The 22,546-nt window shown below is 37.8% G+C and overlaps 1 protein-coding gene across 42 annotated transcripts in view; it reads left to right on the plus strand.

Annotated features, from left to right (window-relative positions):
* LCORL (ligand dependent nuclear receptor corepressor like) overlaps positions 1-22,546 on the plus strand; it is a 216,767-nt gene that overhangs the window by 36,741 nt on the left and 157,480 nt on the right. For 39 of the 42 annotated variants that reach the window (XM_023549744.2, XM_023549748.2, XM_064286012.1 and 36 more), the window contains one exon: positions 13,878-13,943. In XM_023549744.2, coding sequence (XP_023405512.1) covers positions 13,905-13,943 — 39 coding nt within the window. In that variant the 5' untranslated portion in view covers positions 13,878-13,904. Of the gene's footprint in view, positions 1-13,877; positions 13,944-18,456; positions 18,538-22,546 lie in introns of those variants that run through there. The other 3 variants (XM_064286023.1, XM_064286024.1, XM_064286021.1) reach the window with 2 other exon arrangements.

Raw genomic sequence — 22,546 nt, forward strand, 5'->3', positions numbered from 1 at the left:
TTGTTAGTTTCCTTCTTAGTTACCTGAATATTTACCCATATTTATCTAAGTTTAAACCTAATTTTTATTTCTTTTTATTGCCTTATCTCCCTCTCCATATGAAAGATCTGTCACTACATTTCTTAGTCCCTCTTTATTATTTTAAAGTTGTCTCTTTTACATCATAACATCGCTATTTCCCTTTTTTGAGCATTTTTTCTTTTTTTTATATTGATTTATTTTTGTGATTTCCCTGTCCAGGTTGACATCTGATTGCTCTGTCCAGTGTTCTGGTCTTGGGTTGATACCTGATATTATTGTTTTTCTAACCAAAGAACTTCGTTTAGTATTTCCTGTAGTTTGGTTTAGTTTTCACAAATTCCCTAAAGTTCTGTTTATCTGGAAATGTCCTAATTTCACCTTCATATTTGAGAGACAGTTTTGCTGGATATATGATTCTCGGCTGGGAAGATTTTTCCTTCAATGCTTTATGTAAGTCATCCCATTGCCTTCTTGCCTGCGTGGTTTCTGCTGAGCAGTGCGAGCTTATTCTTATTGACTCTCCTTTGTAGGTGAATTTTCATTTATCTATAGCTGCTCTTAAAATTCTCTCTTTATCTTTGGTTTTGGCAAGTTTGATTATAATATGTCTTGGTTACTTTCATTTAAGATCTGCCTTATGTGGAGTTCGATGAGCATCTTGGATAGATATCTTCTCATCTTTCACAGTATCAGGGAATTTTTCTGCCAACAAATCTTCGACAGTTCTCTCAGTATTTTCTGTTATTCCTCCCTGTTTTGGTACTCCAATCACTCATAGGTTATTTCTCTTGATAGAGTCCCACATGATTCTTTAGGTTTCTTCATTTTTAAAATTGGTTTATCTGATTTTTCTTCAAATATATTGGTGCCAAGTGCTTTTTCTTCAGTCTTACCAATTCTACCTTCCACTTCTCAATTCTGCTCCTCTGACTTTTTACTGAGTTGTCTAATGCTGTAATTTTATTGTTAATGTTCTGAATTTCTGATTACTGTCTCTCTATGGATTCTTGTAGTTTATTAATTTTTTTTATGTTCTTGAATAACCTTTTTAATTTCTTAACTGCTTTATCTGTGTGTTCCTTGGCTTGTTCTGCGTATTGCCTGATCTCCATCCTAATCTCACTCCTGATGTCTTGAAGAGTTCTGTATACTAATCTTTTGTGTTCTGCATCCGGTAATTCCAGGAATGCATGTTCATCTAGAAGATCCCTTGATTCTTTGTTTTGAGAGCTCGTTGAAGTGATTGTGGTCTGTTTTTTTATGTGATTTGATATTGACTGTTGTCTTCGAGCCATCTATAAGTTATTGTATTAGTTTATGTTTGCTTGCTGTAGCCCAGTTTCTTGCTTTGTTTTGTTTTGATACACCCAGATGGGTTGTTTGACCGAGCTAGCTTGATTATTTTTGCCTTTGAAGCTCTGACATCCTGTCAGCAGGTGACTAGAGCTGCTATTAGGTCTAGGAGTCTGTTCACTATTGTATGGATTCAGCTCAGGTGTCTGGGTAGCTGGTCGTCAAGTGTGTGTTACAGGCTCTGTCCTACAGTCTTAGAGAGGCAGCGGTGTTTGGTGTAGGTACCGGTATCTGGTTGCAGCAGGGGGATCAAACTGTGAGCAAGGCAGGGGCTGACAACCATCCCCTGACTGTCTGTGAGTAAAGTGTGTCCCTGTTCTCTAGAGCGTACAGGTGGGTGGGTTCAGCATATGGACTACAGGCACCCAGTGCTTTTGGTTTTAAGGACTGGGAGGTACCAGGTATCTTTGGACCCCTGTTGTGCTTGGCTGGGTGACCTGAGTGGAGCCACCAGTCCTTAGGCCCTTGATGTGGGTAGGTGAGGGCCCTGTTTAATAGGTAAAGTGGTGTCAAACATCACACACCCACATCTCTTCTGTACAGCTGAAATGGTTGTAGTCTGCCAACAAGGGCCTGTTCTCCTGAAATAGACCCACACAGGTCCATGCAAATGGAAAGGTATTCAAAGTCCATGGACCGTCTGTGCCTGGACAGGAGCCACCGCTGTCCTGAGCTCCCCAGGTTAGTGGAGCTGGCAAATAATCTCTTCCTCCAATTGTGATTTTATTCCTTCTCCAAGGCTGGGAGATTGGCTCAGGATACTCAAAGGCCCTATCTCAGACCCAGGAAAATCAATAACCACTGAAGGTGGTTATTGGGCGTGGGCAAGGGGTGCGGTAAAATATATGTAATTACTTAGCTTTCGCCGAGAGCGCTGTTCTTCTCTGGTTCTGGAGGTATGAGTAGGCTGCGCAGCTGGCTGTTTCTCCCTGAGGAAACTGTGGCTGAACACTACCACCAGCCCGCTGCAGTCACTCCCAGGGATGGTGCCTGAGGAGTCCTGGCGATTCAGGTCCAGTAACTCCTCTCTGCTTCTGAACCATCTCTCCCTCCCCCTGCCTCTTAGTCCATTTTCTAACTTTGTGTTTGATGTTCAGGGCTACTAACTTGTCATAAATATAATCGTTTCATTTGGTTTTTTGGGTCTTTGTTGTAAGAGGATCACCGGAAGCACCTAGCTATTCTGCTATTTGGCCCCACCTCCCCATTTCGTTTTTAACGATACATACTTTATATATTCCAGGTTCTGATTATTAATGGATGTGTGCAGCTATTTCTTCTCATTTTAATTTGTTCCATGTCAGCAAATGACAAGCGTCCTGAAAGGTTGACTCCATTCATGTTACTGAGGTCCACTTTACTTTGAGGAGGCAGCTCTTCCCCAGTCGTCTTTTGAGTGCCTTTCAACTGAAGAGGCTTATCTTCTCGCGCTGCATCAGATGGTGTTCTGCTGCTATTCATAAGATTTTCATTTTCTTTTCAGAAGTAGACCTTCTTCATAGTCTTTCTTAGTCTGAAAGCTCAGCTGAAACCTGTCCTCCGTGGGTGAGCCTGCTGGTATATGAATACTGGTGGCGTAGCTTCCAGCATCACAGCAACACACAAGCCCCCTCAGTATGGTATACTGACAGACATGTGGGGGTTGTGTAGAATAGGACAATCAAATCAGTCAGCCCAGCCTAAAAAGTATGAGGGCCTGAAATAAGAGTGCAGCGTGAATAATGAGAATGGGAAGAATACAAAAGATACTAGGAGTTTCAATCAACAAATTTTAAGTCATTGATTAGCTATAGGTAATACAGAAAAGGACAAAGAATAGAGAATAATTTCCTAAAAAGCTTAATTGGATTATAAGACCATTTCAGTAGGAAGGATAGGCTATCGAGCTGAATATTCTCATCTTTGAGGTAGCTTAGTCAGTATGTAGGCTTATCGATGTCTAGGATCAACAAATGACAGGACAGCAACGGAAATGCAAAAAAGCTTGCCTTAAAGCCAGTTATTGCAAGGGTATGTACTGCAAAACCTCTAGGAGAGCGAATCATAGAATGGAATTTCCCTCTACTCATTACATAAATTCTGAGCTTTTATAGTTAAAAGGCTTCTGCTTATAATGTAGGAATACACATGACACCTCTGCACTCTTCATATTTGAAGGTCCAGCCTAAAAACTATGAGGGTCTACAAATATGCTTTGTGTGCAATGGTATGTGGTATTTTCCTTTTTTACCTTCAAAATATGATTGCTATTATTTCTCAGGAAAATTTAGCTTAGGTAGATGTTCTATAATTTTATAAATAATTTTGAAAGGCCTACCTCATAGAGTTTCCACTTAATAAATTGAAGTTTGTAGAATTCACTTTTTTTTTCCTTCTGCGGTGCCTGGCTCACCAATTATTATTGATTATGCTTCCAGAATATATCTTCATCCCATCCATTTTGTTCCATTTTCACTGCTTTCTCTCTCCAGTCCAAGTCAGCCTATTTGCATGGACTACTGTAAAAATGCTTACATATTTTCCTCTTTTCAGCTCTTATCCTTCTGTAGTTCAGTCTTTCATTCTGCAGACAAATATCTGATGACGTTTTTCCTCTATTCTCAACCCTCCTGTCAAGTTATTTTGCATCAGAAATAAAAACACGAAAGGGTATGTTTGGTTTTTGAAGAATTATTATAGCACCCCCTAAAGTTGCATTGTGGCGGAAACCATCAAAGTATAAATTTTGGCTGGTGGCCAGATTGTGAAGGGATTTTTATATTGAATTAAGAAATTTGGTTTTTATTCCGATATTTAATTAGGATTCAGTTGAAATTTTTATTAGTTTGTTTTTAAGGGAGAGGACATAGGGTTGAGGAAAATGGCTGGCAAGAATGCCCGTTTCCACATCCCATTTAGTGAATTTACTGTTGAAATTTTCTGTTTTATACCAACACTACCCAAATGTGGGCCCACTTTCTTTTGAGCAATCAAAAAAGTAGCTTTCATATGAGACTATTTGGAAAAATTGGAAATAATTTCTAAAAATAATCATGGGACTTTCAAATACATTAAAATGTAGGAGAAAGCATAATGAATCTCCATATTCCTGTGACTCAGCTTCAAAAATATAACATATTCTGACCTAATTTTTAATATTAAAATTGGCAGTCGGATCAAAACATTTTATATGTTGGTTGTCAGATGTGCTGCAGTAAATTCCATGTTCTAATGTGAATAAACCCAGATTGTACATTATGTTGCATTGGCCATGAATTTACGCCAGAGTTGTGAAAAGTATTCCCATGACATTTTATTGCTTGCTTTTAGGATTAATATTAATTGGTTTTAGTTATATATAGTATGGTTATAAGCCATAAAAGTTGAATTGTAGGCCCCAGAAGCTTATTTTGTTTTGTAATGAGAACAGCTTCTTTATGCTCTGCATTTTGAATAGCTCTAAAACCATTAAGACCATTGCTTATGCCTTGGGTCTGTCTGACATTTTATATTCATCAAGCAAACCAGAGGAGATTTTACCTAATAATAGACTCTCTGCATGTGATGAACAGTTCACTGTTTTTCAATATGTAGAGCCACAAGAATTAACATCAATGTAACTAATGTGAAGAAATCCCTCAAATCTTTCATCTTACTTTGTTGTTGAAATAACAATATTATTACTTACTAAAAAATGTTTTCACATTAGTGTTATATTGTCAGCAAGTGTATAGAACAAAGTTCATTAGTGATTATCAGGGGTGAGAGGAAGGGAGAAAGGAAGGATTAAAGGAGATGGAAATATCACATTGATTAAGGGTAGGGTTGCACAGCCAATTATTGTAATTACTGTCACTAAGTAGTACACCTGTAAAAGTTGAATTGGCCAAAGTTGTATGATAGATATATTTACAACAGTGACCAAAAAAAAAAAAAAAAAAAGTAGCTCTGAAGCTCCTTATGTACAACCAAACACCTCATGGGATTTGATTTCTTGATCTGGAAATTTTGGGTCTTGGTTTCATGGGACATCCCAGTTAAATGACATAATAACAAGTTTAGTAGCTCTCTTCTACCTCCTAGTTCGATGTGTAGTACCTGCGGTCTTCAAAGCTTGCAAGAGGTGATCCAAGGCACAACAGTTAGTCTCTATTATCTGGAAACAACAGAGGAATAAAGAGAGTCAGGAACAGGAGGAGAATATGGAATATGTGTCTAATTGCCTCCATGAACAACTGCCTCCATTGTAATGAGACCAGAAGAACTGGATGGTGCCTGGCTGCCATCACTGAACAATTTGATCAAAGATTCCATGGAAGAATCCTGATCAAAAGGGGAAAAAGTGCAGAACAGAATTTCAAATTCTAATGGATTCCAGACTTCCTGGAGCCGAGAAGGTTGGATGAACCCCTGGAACCATTACCCTGAGATAATCTTTAAAGCTTAAACCAAAAGTATTCCCTGAAGTCTTCTTAAAACCAAGCATTAGTTTAGCTTAACTAAAAGAGGTCAATCTTGAGCATTATGCTCTTTTCAGTACTTTTTTTTAATGACCTTTTGCTTTCTTCATGATGCCCTTGATGTCATCTAATCATCTGAGTTGGTGTTATGAATTTGATCCCCAAAACCAAAAAAATCCCAAATTCATAACACCAGCTCAAAAGATTAGATGACATCAGGGGCATCATGAAGAAAGCAAGAAGGCATTAAAAAGACAGAAAGAGAAAAAGGCCAAAGTGGATGTCAGAAGAGACTCTGAAACTTGCTCTTAAATGTGGAATAGCTAAAACCAAAAAAAAAAAAAAAAAAAAATCCACTGCCATTGAGTCGATTCCCACTCATAGCGACCCTATAGGACAGAGTAGAACTGCTCCATAGAGTTGCCAAGGAGTGCCTGGTGGATTTGAATTGCTGACCTTTTGGTTAGCAGCCGTAGCACGTAACCACTATGCCACCAGGGTTTCCAGAATAGCTAAAGCAAAAGGAAAAAATCATGAAGTAAAAGAGCTGAACAGAAGATTTAAAGGGCAGCTTGGGAAGATCAAGTAAAGTATTATAACGACATGTACAAAGACCTGGAGATAGAAAACCAAAAGGGAAGAACATGCTTGGCATTTCTCAAGCTGAAAGAATTGCAGAAAAAACTTCAAGCCTTGAGTTACAATATTGAAGGATTCTATGGGGAAAAAATTGAACAACATGGGAAGCATCAAAATAAGACGGAGAAAATACAGAGTCACTGTACCAAGAAGAATTGGTTGATGTTCAGCCATTTTAGGAGGTAGCATACGATCAAGAAGTGATGGTACTGAAAGAAGAAGTCCAAGCTGCACTGAAAGCGTTGGCAAAAAACAAGGCTCCATGAACTGACAGAATACCAGCTGACATGTTTTAGCAAACAGATATAATGCTGGAAGCCAAGAAATTTGGAAGATAGCTACCTGGCCAACTGACTGGAAGAGATCCATAATCATGCCCGTTCCAAAGAAAGGTGAATCAACAGGATGTTGAAATTATTGGATGATATCATTAATATCACACACAAGTAAAGTTATGCTGAAGGTAATTCAAAAACAGTTGTAGCAGTTCATTGCCAGGGAACTGCCAGAAATTCAACCCAGATTCAGAAGAGGACATTGGAACAAAGAATATCATTGTTATTATGTTAGATGGATTTTGGCTGATTGCAGAGAATACCAGAAAGATGTTTGCGTTGGTTTTATTGACTAATCAAAGGTATTCTACTGTGTGGATCATAACAAATTATGGATAACATTTCGAAGAATGGGAGTCCAGAATGCTTAATTGTGCATCATGTGGACCCTGTACATAGTGGCAGTTATTGGAACAGAGCAGGGAGAAACTGCATGCTTTAAAATCAGCAATAGAGTGAGTGCATCAGAGTTGTGCCCTTTCACCGTACTTTTTCCATTTCTATGCTGAGCAGATAATCTGAGAAACCAGTCTATATGAAGAACATGACATTAGGATTGGAGGAAGACTAATTAAGAACATGTGATATGCAGATGGCACAACTTTGATGAAAATGAAGAGGACTTGAAGCTCATACTGATGAATATCAAGGGCTCCAGCCTTCTGTATGGATTACACCTCAACATAAAACAAAAATCCTTACAACTGGACAAATAAGCAACGACGTGATAAATGGAGAAACTATTGAAATTGTCATGGATTTCATTTTACCTGGATCCACAATCAATATCTATGGAAGCAGCAGTTAAGAAATCAAATGACATATTGCATTGGGCAAATCTGCTGCAAAAGACACCTTTAAAGTGTTACAAAGTAAAGATGTCACTTTGAGGGCTAAGGTGTGCCTGACCAAGCCATGGTATTTTCAGTCACTTCACATGTATGCAAAAGCTGGATGGACAGTGAATAAAGACTGAGGAATTGATACCTTAGAATTATAGTGTTGGCGAAGAATATTGAATATACCATGGACTGCCAGAAGAATGAACAAATCTGTCTTGGAAAAAGTGTATCCACAATGCTCCTTAGAAGCGAGGATTTCATGTCATCACCTCATATTCTTTGAACATGTTATCAGGAGGGACCAGTCCCTTGGAGAAGGACATCATTCTTGGTAAAGTAGAATATCAGCAAAAAGGGGAAGACCCTCAAGATGGATTGACACAATGGCTGAAATATTGGGTTCAAATGTTGAAATGACTGTAAGGATGGTGAAGGACTGGGCATTGTTTTGTTCTGTCTTTCTAGTATTGTTGTGAGTTGGAACCGAATCTATGGCACATTACAACAACAATAAAGAGAATTCCCAATAGAGAGAGAAAGATACTTGTGATCCTTAAGGTTGTGTGTTAACTTGGCTGGGCCATTATTCTCAGCGGTTTGGCATTTGTGATGTAGTTTGGCAGTCGTATGATGATGTGATCACTTCCACAATGAGATTTGATATAATGTGATCGCTTCCATGATGGGAGCTGCTGTGAGTAGCCAATCACTTGAAAGGGAGTTTCCTTGGGGCTGTGGCATGCATTGAATATAAGTGGACTCTGGCAAGGCTTGCAGGCTTTTGCTGTCTCTGGATCCTGTAGCTGGCCCCTGCTTGTCTGACCTCCAGTTCTCGGGACTTGAGTTAGCAGCTTACTTGCTGTCTTGCGTACCAGACTTGGGATTCTCTGGTCTTCGCAGTTCGCCAGCCCCTGCAGCCTGACATATGGATTTGGGATGTTCTAGCCTCTACACTCGTGTGAGCCCTTTGCTTAATATAAATCTCTTTTTATAGATATTTATGTGCTTTACTGGTTTTGCTTCTGTAGAGAACCCAGCTTAAGACATCTGGCCTGAGAGTTGTTCTAGAGAAACAAAATTGTAAGGATGTGTTTTCTAAACTGGTTCTCAAGTCTGGTTGGTCTTAAAGATGTTGATAACTCTCCTTCCAGTAGTAAAGAGGGCACTACTAATCCGTGGCGTGAGGTGGCAATACAAATATGCAAAATATCAACACTGATAGATCAGTATTGGTGAAAGGCGAGGCTCTGGATGATCATTTGTGTGATACCTTTCTACAGTTTTGTCTTAATGAGAAGTATAAGGAAGCTGGTTGGTTGGTCCTTATACTTCCGCTAGACAAACCGGTGGAAGAAAGAGATGAGCTCAGGGTTTCAGAGTCATGGCTCACATGCCTCATAAATGACATCTCTGAATGGGCCAAAGAAGTCAAGATATATGTGTCCTATAAAAACCAGCCAAACCAAACCTGCTGCCGTTGAGTTGATTCCGACTCATAGCGACCCTATGTGCTGGACTATATGAAAAAGAACGGGTCATTAGGATTGGAGGAAGGCTCATTAACAACCCGCGTTATGTAGATAACAAAACCTTGCTTGCTGAAAGTGAAGAGGACTTGAAGCACTTACTGATGAAGATCAAAGAATACAGCCTTCAGTATGGATTATACCTCAACATAAAGAAAATAAAAATCCTGACAACTGGACCAATAAACAACACAATGATAAATGGAGAATAGTTTGAAGTCAGGGATTTCATTTTACGTGTATCCACAATCAACAGCCATGGAAGCAGCAGTCAAGAAATCAGAAGACGCATTGCATTGGGCAAATCTGCTGCAAAGAACCCCTTTAAAGTGTTGAAAAGTAAAGATGTCACTTGGAAGACTAAGGCGTGCCTGACCCAAGCCATTGTATTTTCAATCGCATCATATGCATGGGAAAGCTGGACAGTGAATAAGGAAGACCAAGGAAGAATTGCCGCCTTTGAATTGTGGTGTTGGCGAAGAATATTGACTACACCATGGACTGCCAAAAGAACGAACAAACTGTCTTAGAAGAAGTACAACCAGAATGCTCCTTAAAAGCAAGGATGGCAAGACTGCATCTTACATACTTTGGACATGTTGTCAGGAGGGATCAGTCCTTGGAGAAGGACATCATGCTGGGTAAAACACAAGGTCAGAGGGAAAGAGGAAGGCCCTCAACAAGATAGATTGACACGGTGGCTGAAATAATGGGCTCAACCATAACAACGATTGGAGCATGGCGCGAGGTGGGGCAGTGTTTCGTTCTGTGGTACATAGGGTTGCTATGAGTCAGAACCAACTTGATGGCACCTAACAACAACAACACAATGTGCATGCTCACCAAAGAGTGACCTCGGCGGAAGAGGATTTTAACAATCAAGTGGATAGGATGATGCATTCTGTGGAAACCAGACATCCTCTTTCACCATCTACTTCTGTCATTGCTCAATGAGCTGATGAACAAAGTGACCGTGGTTTCAGGGATGGAGGTTATGCATGGGCTCAGCAACATGGACTTCTACCCACCAAGGCCAGCTAGGCTGCATCCGCTGCTGAGTGCCCAATCTGCCAGCAGCAGAGACCAACACTGAGTCCCTGATATGGCACCATCCCTCAAGGTGATCAGCCAGCAACCTGTTCGCAAGTTAATTACATTGGACCACTTCCATCATGGAAAGGGCAGTGGTTTATTCTTACTGGAATAGACACTCTGCATATGAATTTGCCTTCCTCCCATGCAGTGCTTCTGCCAAAGCTGCCATCCGTGGGCTTAAAGAATGCCTTATTCACTGTCATGGTATCCCACACAGCATTGCCTTGGATCAAGGGACTCACTTCACAGCAAATGAACTGTGGCAGTAGGCCCACGCTCGTGGAATTCACTGGTATTACCATGTTCTCCATCATCATGGTTTGATTGAACAAGATGGAATGGCCTTCTAAAGACAAAATTATGGCTCCAGCTAAGTGGCAGTACCGTTCAGGGTTGGGACAGTATTCTCCAGGAGGCTGTGTATGCTCTAAACCAGCATCCAATATATGATGCTGCTTCTCCCATAGCCAGGATTCGTGAGTCCAGGAATCGAGGGGGTGGAAATGGGAGTGGCACTACTCACTATTACCCTTAATGACCCACTTGCAAAGTATTTGCTTCCTGTCCCCGAGACCATGTGCTCTGCGGGTCTAGAGGTCTTATTTCCAAAGGGAGGAATGTGTTCATCTGGAGACACATCCATGATTCCTTTGAACTGGAAGTTAAGAATGCCACCTGGGCACTTTAGGCTGCTTATGCCTCGGGATCAACAGGCAGAGAAGGTAGTCTGGAGCAATTGATCCTGATTACCAAGAAGAAGTCAGATTGATACTGCATAAAGGAAGTAAAAAAGAGTATCTCTGGAATGCAGGAGATCCTTTAGGGGGTCTTTTAGCACTACCCTGAACTGTGACTAAAGTCAGTGGAAGATTACAGCAACCCAATTCTGACGTGACTACTAATGGCCCAGACCCTTCAGGAGTGAAGGTTTGGGCCACCCCACCAGGCAGAGAATCACGGCCGGCTGAAGTGCTTGCTGAGGGTAAAGCGAATACGAAATAGGTGGTAGAAGGCAGTTCTAAATACCAGATAAAACCGTGTGACCGGTTGCAAAAACAAGGACTGTAGTTGTTGAGTATTTCTGCTTTGTGTGCGTGCACCAAATATTTTTGTTTTCTTCACTTATAAAATAGAAGATGTAAGTGAGGCTAGAGCATTTTTGGTTGTATGTGTGCTAGTTGTATCCTGTTAGGTGAAAGCATGACTTCATAATTACCTTTATTCAGAGATTATGTATGGTTTAAGGAGATGTGTACAGGTGCCAGGTTGACAAGTGGTGGACCGTGATGGTTAAGGTTGTGTGTCAACTTGGCTGGGCCATGATTTTCAGTGGTCTGGCAGTTCTTCTTTGTCCTTTAGGGTCGCTGTGAGTCGGAATTGACTCAACGGCAATGGGTTTGGGTTTGTTTTCACCTATCTTACTGAGCCACCTCTCTGAGGCCATTTTCTGCAACCCAGTCTCATTGCCAGTCCTGATTCTGCCACAGTTTTGAGTCTCATTCTCTACCTCCAGAACCACATTGAAAGGGCAGACCAACATGATTAATACTTTGGTTAGATCCGTTGCAGCTCTGATCATCTGACTTTTTAGTCTTGAGGTCTAGATTTCATATGCAACCCTTGACAGTTGATAGTCCCAAATTTCAAGATCTACTTTACATGATTTCCCCAAATGTAGAGCTTAGTATGTTTATTGACAATCTTATATCAAAATGTTTGCCAAATATTAGTTTTTTTACTTCTGTTATCTGTATAATTATGTAAGATTTCCCTAAATCTTACAATAGTTTTAGTATACTAAAGCAAAACAGAAAGTGAAACTTGTTTTCGACTATTTAGTATGTTGTATATCGCATAATTCAGTTTAGTTCTTTTAGCAGTGCTAGAAATTGAAGATCTTTTCCTTGAAATCCATTGCATTGTTTAAATTCAGAGGCTGTGTGCATTTTTTTTTCCACGCATACCATGGAATAACATCCTAAAATAGTAATCTGCGATATATCTAAATGACATTGATGACAACAAAATAAAACTGTTGTTAATTGCCACCAAACGGATTCCAACTCATGGTGACCCCATGTGTTACAGAGTAGAAGTGCTCCATAGGGTAATCTTACCTGAAGCAGATAAGTAGACCTGTCTTTTGTTGTATTGTTGAGTGGGTTCAAACCACCAACCTTTAGGTTAGCGGTCCAGCACAATATATTTTGCACCGTCTAGGAACCTCGCTGTGAGTCAGAATCGACTCACACCAACAGGTTTGATTTGGTTTTTGTTGGGAACCTCAAAGTAAAACTAGAGTATCTTAATTATAGAAGAAGAGTTTGGGCTTATTTAGTCTGAGTCTTTACTCAATACGAAAGTTTTTTGTGTAGTATTCTTGGAAACTCTAGTGGTTGTTCATTCACTTTCTATCTGAAATTTCTACTTATCAAAGTTAGTGCTAAGTCATTTCATAAAGATTTATTGAGAACATCTGTACAAAGTACCATAATTACCTTACTTTGTCAAATTTAATACATCGGTTGTAAAATGTATTATTAGTTCTTGATCTACCAAATGAAAAAATGTTACCAATTAGACTATGACACACAATTGATTTTTAGATGCATCTTGATTTGAGAGTTGCTAAAGTGTTTTTTTAAAAGCATCTTATAATTTATGAAATATTTCTGAAGGAACATTTCTAATGCTTTACAGTTTAGGAATACCACTGAGAAAAACCTACTTTTTCCTTAATTTGTTGGTCTCTCATGCCATCTTCAATTTTGTTTTTTCTTCCTAGTTGTTTCATTTAGAAATATTGCATGTTAGAAATGTTGTGTATTGCATGAAGTTAGCTGCTTTTCTTGGTTTCCAAAGTATTTTGCCATCCTTGTCCTTTTTCTTTAGATGCCTTGTCAATAAGCTTATCAATAAGCTACCCCCCATTTAAAAATGATAAAATTGGGTATGATCTACACTTAAAAAATTGAAAAATCTTAAAATTAGTATATTCAGAAAGTAGAATAATTGATAAATATGTGAATTGGGATTTTGTTAATTTGTCAATATTTTCAGTGATTTGTTTCTGTAAAAAAAATTAAGGTAGTCCATAAAGTTAGTCCTTAGCTATGAACAAATGGCTGTTTAAATTTTATAAGTTGCTTTAAGCTTTACACATCATACTTTTCACAGTGGGAATTTCTTAAAATTGACTTTTATATACTCATTTCTGTAATTGAATTTAAAGCTTTTTTTAAAAAGTTAACGTTTTCTGTAACACAAACAGGATTATATTGTCGTTTCTAAATATTTTTCCTTTCTCTATAAAATAATAAGGAATATGCCCACAGTGTTTTAAGCCAGGAATATTTCTAAGTGACAAAGGTTTTTAATTATTTTAGTAATGAATGCCTGAGTTTGAATATTTCATTTATAGCATAGTGATATAATTTCTGATAGTCATATATGATTATTTACTATGTTGTATATTACACAATTCAGCTCAATTCACTTACCAATAAGAGAACAATGCACAGTATATTAAATTTATAATTTGCTGATGGCTGTAGAGTTTTTTGATTATTATAAAATTAAGCTTTTCCAGCAGTTAATAGACCTTTTTTTTTTTCTTTAAAAACACAGGTTTTGAGAGTATTTTAGAAGGGCTTTATGGACCACGGCTACGAAGAGACCTCAGTTTGTTTGAAGGTAAAATGGTTTTTTTATTTTTAAATTTTAACCTCCTGCCCCCTGATTAAAAATTATATATGGTTGTTCTATGCTAATTTTATATTAAATAAGAATTTGTGATCTCTTCTAATTATGCAGTATTTTCCAAAAATGGATAAATAAAATGATGCAAAGATTTTTGTTTTATTAACAACAAAAAAAAATTAGTATACTAAAATCAAAACAAAGTGAAGCTTGTTTTTGGCTCAGTGTTGAAATTTTTTTTCCATTTATTTATTGATTGGTTGGTTGTGCTTTAGGTGAAAGCTTACTGCTCAAACTAATTTCTCTTACAAAAATTTATACACGTATTGTTATGTGACCCTAGTTGCAACCTCTATAACGTGACAGCACTCTCCCCCTTTCTACCCTTGGTTTCCCGTATCCATTCAGCCAGCTCCTATCCCCTTCTGTCTTCTCATCCTGCCTCTGGATTGGAGCTGCCCATTTAGTCTCGTGTTTTTTTTTTTTTTTTTTTTTATCTACTTGAACTATGAAGCACATTCTTCAAAAGTATTATTTTATGTTTTGTAGTCCAGTCTAATCTTTGTCTGAAGAGTTGGCTTTGGGATTGGTTTTAGTTGTGGGTTAACACAGAGTTTGGAGACCATGTCTTCTGGAGTTTTTGTAGTCTCAGATCATTAAGTCTGGTCTTCTTACGTGGCTTTGAGTTCTGCACCACACTTTTCTCCTGCTCCATCAGAGACTCTCTGTTGTGGTCCCTGTCAGAGCGATCATTGGTGTTAGCTGGGCACCATCTAGTTCTTCTGGTCTCAGGCTGATGTAGTCTCTGGTTTATGTGGTCCTTTTGTCTCCTGGGCTAGTGTTTTCCTTTCGTCTTTGAAGTTTTTTATTCTCTTTTGCTCCAGTTGGGTTGGGACCAATTGATGCATCTTAGAAGGCTGCTTGCTAGCTTTTTTAAGACCCCAGATGCCACTTACCAAAGTAGGATGCAGAACATTTTCTTAATAACCTTTGTTATGCCAAGTGACCTGTATGTTCCCCGAAACCCCAGACCCCCACTCCTGCTGCTCTGTCCCTCAAAGTATTTGGTTGCGTTCAGGAAATTTCTTAGCTTTTGGTTTAGTCCAGTCGTGCTGGCTTCCCCCTTCCCCATATTGTGTGCTGTCCTTCCCTTCACCTAAGAATTCTTGTCTGCTGTCTAGTTAGTGAATTCCCATTTACCTCCCACCCACCCTCATAACCATAAAGAATGTTTTCTTCTATGTTTAAACCTTTTCTCGAGTTCTTATATAGGGGTCTAATACAATATTTGTCCTTTTGTGACTGACTGATTTCATTCAGCATAATGCCTTCCAGATTCACCCATGTCGTGAGATGTTTCATGGATTCCTCATTGTCCTTTATCATTGTGCAATATTTCATTGTGTGTGGTGTTGTTGTTAGGTGCCGTTAGAGTCGGTTCCGCCTCATAGTGATCCTGTGCACAATAGAAAGAAACACTGCCTGGTCCTGTGACATCCTCTCCACAACCTCTCCAACATTTATTATTTTGTGTGTTTTGGATAAATGCTAGCTTTGTTGGGGTGAGATGGGATCTCATTGTAGTTTTGATTTGCATTTCTCTAATGGTAATGATCGTGAGCATTTCCTCATGTTATGTGTTAGCCTCCTGAATGTCTTCTTTGGTGAAGTGCCTGTTCATAACCTTTGTCCATTCCATGTTGAAATTTAGTTTTCATTTTATACATTTCTGACTTACTCTTAAAAAGGATTAAATAGGTTCAGTTAAATACATATTTTCTAAAAAGTTGTCCCAAGAAATTTTATTTTTTGTTTTTTAAGATCTCGGTAGTCTTTTTGTATTTTTCTTAGTGAAACACTTATGAATATTGGAAAGGGAGAGTCTGTGGCTGAACATACCGATTCCTTTTTATCTGTTTTTGTCAGGACATTTGTTTCTAGTATCTGAAGAGCTTGAGTTGTTGTAAAACATTTATTAAATGAAGACTTTATAGAAAAGGATATTGGTTAGAAGTCAAGAGACCTATTCTTACTAAGTTTGGGAAAGTCACTTAAGCTTATAAGGGCAACATATTTCTAATCTATAAACTTGGCTCTTCTCTAAGATAGTTTGTGAAAATAAAGAAAGCCTTTGTTGCTGTTGTCCAAAGGAAAAGTGGACTTGGAATATTGGTAGTAATGATATTAATGTTGGACAGTAGCAATTTTTTTTTTAATTTAATAGGAATACATTTCTTAACAGGTGTGACCTGCTTTGATTGTCTTTGCAACTGTTTTATAAAAAAAGATATTCCTAAACAGTAATTTTACCTTAATGTTATCACTTTACGTTTTTCAAACTTACATATATCTTTAAAACCAAACCCACTGCCGTTCAGTTGATTCTGACTCATAGCGACCCTGTAGGACAGAGTAAAACTCTGCCCCATAGGGTTTCCTAGGCCGTAAATCTTTACAGAAACAAACTGCCACATCTTTCTCCACTGTCGTTAAACCATACTAAAGTATTTTGCTAGTATTTGTCAAAAATTATTTTTTTACTTCTGCTATCTGTATGATTTTACAAGATTTCCTTAACATTTTTTGTATAAATTTTCAAAAATTGACTAAAAGTATATTATTTCAGGCTTTGATTTTGTTACCAAAGTGTAACGTTATCATCATGAATTTTTTTTGTATGTTTACATGTTTTGTATGTTATTTTATACAACTTTTTTTTTTTTTATTCCAAAGAACAAAGATTTACTGTCAAATTGAAAGTAATTTGGCTGCTAACCAAGAGATCAGCAGTTTGAATCCACCAGGTGCTCCTTGGAAACCCTGTGGGGCAGTTGTATTCTGTCCTGTAGGGTTGCTATGAGTCGGAATTGACTCGACGTCGATGGGCTTAATATTTTCAAGGGGTGGTTAGGGATAAAGACTTTTTGTTCATTACTAATACAGCCTTCCTAAAAGAGTTTGTCAGTAAATATCAAAAGCCTAAAAAACATGCATAGCTGAACAGTTTATCTGCTTCTGGTTATCTCAAGGAAACAGATATGGAATCTATAAGGCTTCTCATTATAATGCTTTTAAAGTTCCAATTTTTTTGTTATGTATTAAAAAAAACAAGATGTTCAGTAAATTACTTTTACCTGTAATCGTAGTATATACAGCTATTAAGAGTTCTGTTGTGGAGATGTGCTTAATGACATGGAAAGATTGCCGTTGTTAGGTGGAAGATCACGTTGTTATGCATATGCTGTATATTGATTGATCCTATTTTGGGGGGAAAAAAAAAGCTTGTATGTTTTTATAGAAAATGGACTAGAATGAAAAGACACCAAAATGTTCTGGTGGTTATCTTTGAGTATGGATTATGCATGATTTTTATTTCCTTTTATATACCTTTTTTTTCCTATTAATCAAGAATATGAAACTTAAAAAAGAAAACTTTTTAAAAAGCACACTTTTTGCATTTTTCTTAGGAAAACATGAATATTAGAAAGGCCTACAGCTGACTAAATTAAGGGCATTATGCAGTTGTATCAACTATTAATTTTTTCAGTGATATTAATCATATTATGTGTGCAGTAATAGTATGGTATGAGATACCAGTTGAAGTTTAACCTGCTGATAAAATTATAAAACCATGAATTTAATTGTATTGGAAGTCTCAAATTCATACTTTCTTTCACATATAACCCATGTTTTCTTAAACTGTGCCAGAGGCAGAGATGGGACCTTTCAGGTATATAGGGATATGAATTAATTTTGTAGTCTTCCCCATCTAGTTGGAAAGCACCTCTGGGTTAGCTTAAATGTATTCCTAAGGGCTTTATGGCCTTTGAGGTTAGGAACATAGTGTTAAATCAGTATTCCCAGCAGCTAGTCAGTGCTCAGAAATGTTTGAATGACTCATTGAAGCCCTTGGGCTCCTAGCGCCTGTACGGCAATATAGGTTATAAGTTTGCAGCTTATCTGCTGTCGCTCATGATACCGGCAGCTTGTAACTCAGATTGCCGCTTTGAGAAACACTGCCTTGCGTGCTCAGTTTTAGGTTTTCATAGTACCATTTGTTAATTATTAAAGTTCCTTCTTCCAAGGGCTCTAGCATAATCCTCTTGAGGGAAATACTAGAGAATAACTTAAATATCAAGTACTTGTATATTTTTAATTGTTTCTTCAAAAGGTTCTCCATAAAGAGCTTGATATTTCTATCCTGTTTTTTTTAGGGTTGATTTCATACAGTAACGTTCCCTGGTTCCACCTACAAATAAACTCTTAACAGAATCTCCAGAAATGCCTGGGCATGTCTGAATTTGCACTGGGTGCATAGGTTAGGATTTCTTTCTAAAACTCCCATGTTTAACAGAAGTGCCTAATTTTAGGCTGATTTCTTCAGTCTGGTACTCTGCGCACTGCTGCCTGTCTGCTAATTTTTTTCCTTTACGTTGCTGCTTTGAAGACAGTAGCTTCACCATTGCTGCCACTGGAACTCAATATCCTCTCCTTCCTTTTCCTTTAGGGGATAACAAGAAAGACCCAAATGACTACTTCTGCCCACTGTCCAGGAATCAAAGGACTTCCACTTTAAATGTCAACACTGGTGGGGAGAGATTACCTTCAGCTATAGGATCCTAAATTTGATCTTGGAATATTGTTACTTTGTAAAACATAACTCAAGTGGTGATTTTGATCTGTGATGTAATTGCTGTGATACCATATGTTAGCTGATGTGTTGCTTGCTTGGAAACTTAACTAAAATTTAGACCACTAAGGACATTTCTGTAGACTTAGGTTTTATTCATTTTCAAGATGGGGATCCTGTCTAGATTTTCCGTCTTGATTCTGATTGAATCATTTCTAGATCTCGTATCTGGTCAATTTTGTGTGCCAACTCTGGCGCCTTCTGTTCTACTATGGTACCTTTGTTTCTACTGAGAACAAGGCATCTCTAAGGGTCCTTCTTCTGTGTAAATAAGTCTAGAGTTGAGGGAGCGATAGTGGTGGCGGGGGTGGTCAAGAATGTTCCTCTCATTTTTGGATGTGTAATATCTTTCTTAATGTTGAGCAGGATAGTTGTTAGAAACCACAGAGCTGGAAGTAGCTATGACAGATCAGCTGTCCCAGCCACTTGTCTTCAGCCAGAAGAATGATGTCCATTCACAACATTTTAAGGAGGAAGAGTCCAAAATTTACGTTAGTCTAGTGTTTTATTATTCTTATGACTAGGAAGTTTTTGTTTTGTTTTTTTTTTTAAATAGGCAGCCTCAGCAGCTACTCTTTTTTTTTTAGTCATCTTTGTAAGTATATCTATCAGAGAACTTTTGCCAGTTCAGCGGCCAGGAGGATTTTATTTTTTAAAATATCCTAACTTTAATCACCCTCTCCTTATTTTAGCATATTTTTGCCCTTAATTAAATATTCATATCAGATATATTTATAAGCAGTATCAACTGATTGTAAGTTCCACCTATTTTTCTGCTGAGCTTACAAATGAACAAAGAAAAAAATCTGAAGAATCAAGAATTTAACCTGTGCTTGATGTTCCTTCAGCCTTTCTTACCTGCTACCCTTGCTCACATCCAAACTCAGCATTATAACTACTCACCTTGGTAAATTACCTAATGGACCCACATTACAACTTGTGACTCATAGCTTCTTGCTCACCTCACATTTATTTATATAGTTATGTATGTTTTTACATTCCTTCAGAGACTAGCTGTGTATTACACAAAGGGCAAAATGTTCTAAGGACATAAATCTCTGCGTTTTTGTTATTTTAAACTTATTTATTTAGTAATCAAGTAGTATATATTCCTTTTTAGGAAATTCCAAAACACAATAAACCTGAAGGGAAAAAATTACCACCAATTTCACTACCTGTTAACATTTTTTCTATAAATGCTAAATATGTTTGTATGTATTTATTCTTTTATTAAAATAGGATATAGTATATTCATACTATACGTAGCAACTATTGTAACATGGCACAGAGCTGGGCAGCATTTCATTCTGTTATACATATGGTCACTGTGAGTCAGAGCTGGTTCTGTGGCACCTAACAGCAGTATATGTTCAGAGTATCTACACTTTTGTGCGTACTGTGTTATCAGGAACATATTTTCCTGGGTATATAAAATTCGGAATCAACATTTTTAATGGCTGCAGAACATTGTGGATCTGTAATAATTAATGCTTGCTTGCTGAAGATCTCATTCTATTTATTCTTTCAATTCATGTTGGTATTTTACTTTATGCAGTTCCTCCCTCCCTCCCTCCCTCCCTCCCTCCCTCCCTCCCTCCCTCCCTCCCTCTAAGCCTTTCCTTCTTCCCTCCCTTCTTTCTTTTTCTGTTATAAAATTAGCTAAGCTTAGGATCTGAGGCAATTTTTTTCTCACACATATTTACTTCACTGCCCTTTTTTACCCTAAGTGTCCAAACATTTCTTCAGGTGCTTTAGATACATTTGTCCTTCCTTTTCTTGCTTTTTTAAAGGAAAAAAAAAAATTCTAATAAAATTTTATGGCATAAGAGTAGTGATATTAGTTCAGTAATAAATCTGTTTATCTGTCAAGGATGAAGAGAGCCATACATTTTGAGGGGACATTAAACCAGTGCTGTCAAAGTGTAGAGCCTCTTGAAAAAAGCATGTAAAAGCTGTTCATTATAGGATCCTCCAGTTTCTTTCTCATTTTCTTCTAAATAAATGCACTTTCTTTGTTGGTACCATTGTTTAAAGTGCTTTAATATTTAAATACTAGGACTACACGCATGGGTATTCCTCATTATACAAATCTATATGCAGGAATCAAGTACATTAGTGTGTGTTTAGATAAGTCTTTTGAAACCTGAACCCTTGTTACTCCCTATTCAAAACTAAGGAACCAAATAAATTGGATAGCAAAGGATTCTTGTATATTATTCTAGATTATTTTTTACTATAAATCAAATGTATATTATTTTGGCTACATGTAAGTTAAGTAGACTCACATCATTTTATAAAATTGGCTACTGTGTGGAAAAATACATTCTAAATTTCATACCATTGCATTAAAAATCAACTTTGTCACACCATGTGTTTTTTAGTTGAAGACTGGTAAAGACTTTTGTATCATATGTATCGGTGTCTTGAATATTAATCCTTAAACTGAATTCAGAACCACCTCCAGATTGAGTTTTGAGAGAAACTTTTGAGTGCTAAACACTAATGTTTAATTTGTTAGAAACAAAACAGAAGTTCCATCTCTGGTCTGTTTTCATGATTCTTTGTCATACTGAGGAAAACATAGCTCTTTCCTCTTTTTGAAGTGAGATTTTCAAAGAACCTTTGATTGCCATAAACTTGGAACATTTATGTACTCCCAGAAACGTGCCTCTCTTCCTTCTCCATCTCCTTTAAAACTCATTTCTCCCACTGTCACAGGATGTTTTAAAGAAAAATTTATTCTTGTTTTCCACTTTAGTTACTCTTTTCTCATGTCTTATTGGTGGGCCAGTTTCTTTCATCTGGGAGTCATCTGATTTACTTACTCTGACTATGGATATTTACAAAAATTTGAGAAGATTATATGTGGCCTGAACCTCACTGTTGTAGGCCTGTGTAAACTGGCTGATTGATGCTTACTGGTTTTCTATATATGGAGCCACATATCAGAAGGAGATTATTTATACTAGAGGCCAGCAAGATACAGCCTGTTGGCCAAATCCAGTTCACTGCCTGTTTTTGAATACCTTGGAGTTCAAAATGGTTTTTACATTTTTAAATAATTGAAAAAAATCAAAAGAAGTTTAATATTTTGCTGTTGTTAGGTGCCATTGAGTCGATTCTGACTCATAGGAGCCCAGCATAGAACAGAACTAAACACTGCCCAGTCCAGTGCCATCCTCACAGTTGTTATACTTGAGCCCATTGTAGTGCCCATTTGTCAGTCCATCTCATTGAGGGCTGTCCTCTTTTTTGCTGACCATCCACTTTACTAAACATGATGTCTTTCTCCATGAACTGGTTACTGGTACATGAGATGAAGTCTTGCCATCCTTACTTCTTAGGAGCATGCTGGCTGTATTTCTTCCAAGACAGCTTAGTTCGTTCTTCCAGCAGTCCATGGTATATTCAGTATTCTTAGCCAACACCATGATTCGAAGGCATCAATTCTTCTTCAGTCTTCCTCATGCATTGCCCAACTTTTGCGTGTATATGAGGTGATTGAAAATACCATGGCTTGGGTGAGGCGCGTATTAGTCTTTAAGGTGACATCTTTGCTTTTTAAACTCTTTAAACGGGTCTTTTGCAGCACATTTGCCCAGTGCAATACATCGTTTCATTTCTTGACTGCTGCTCCTGTGGGTGTTATTATGGATCCAAGTAAAACGAAATCCTTGGCAACTTCAGTCTTTTCTCTGTTGTGTCATGATGTTGCTTATTGATAGAGTTGTGAGGATTTTTGTTTTCTTTCTGTCGAGGCTCAGTCCATATTGCAGACTGTGGTCTTTGATCTTTATCAGTAAGTGTGCTTCCAGTTCTCTTTGCTTTTAGCAAATAAGGCGGTATCATCTGCACATGGCAGGTTGTGAATTAGTCTTCCTCCGATCCTGATGCCGTAATCTTCTTT

Source organism: Loxodonta africana, chromosome 5, assembly GCF_030014295.1.
Source record: "Loxodonta africana isolate mLoxAfr1 chromosome 5, mLoxAfr1.hap2, whole genome shotgun sequence".
In the NCBI taxonomy this organism is placed as follows: domain Eukaryota; kingdom Metazoa; phylum Chordata; class Mammalia; order Proboscidea; family Elephantidae; genus Loxodonta; species Loxodonta africana.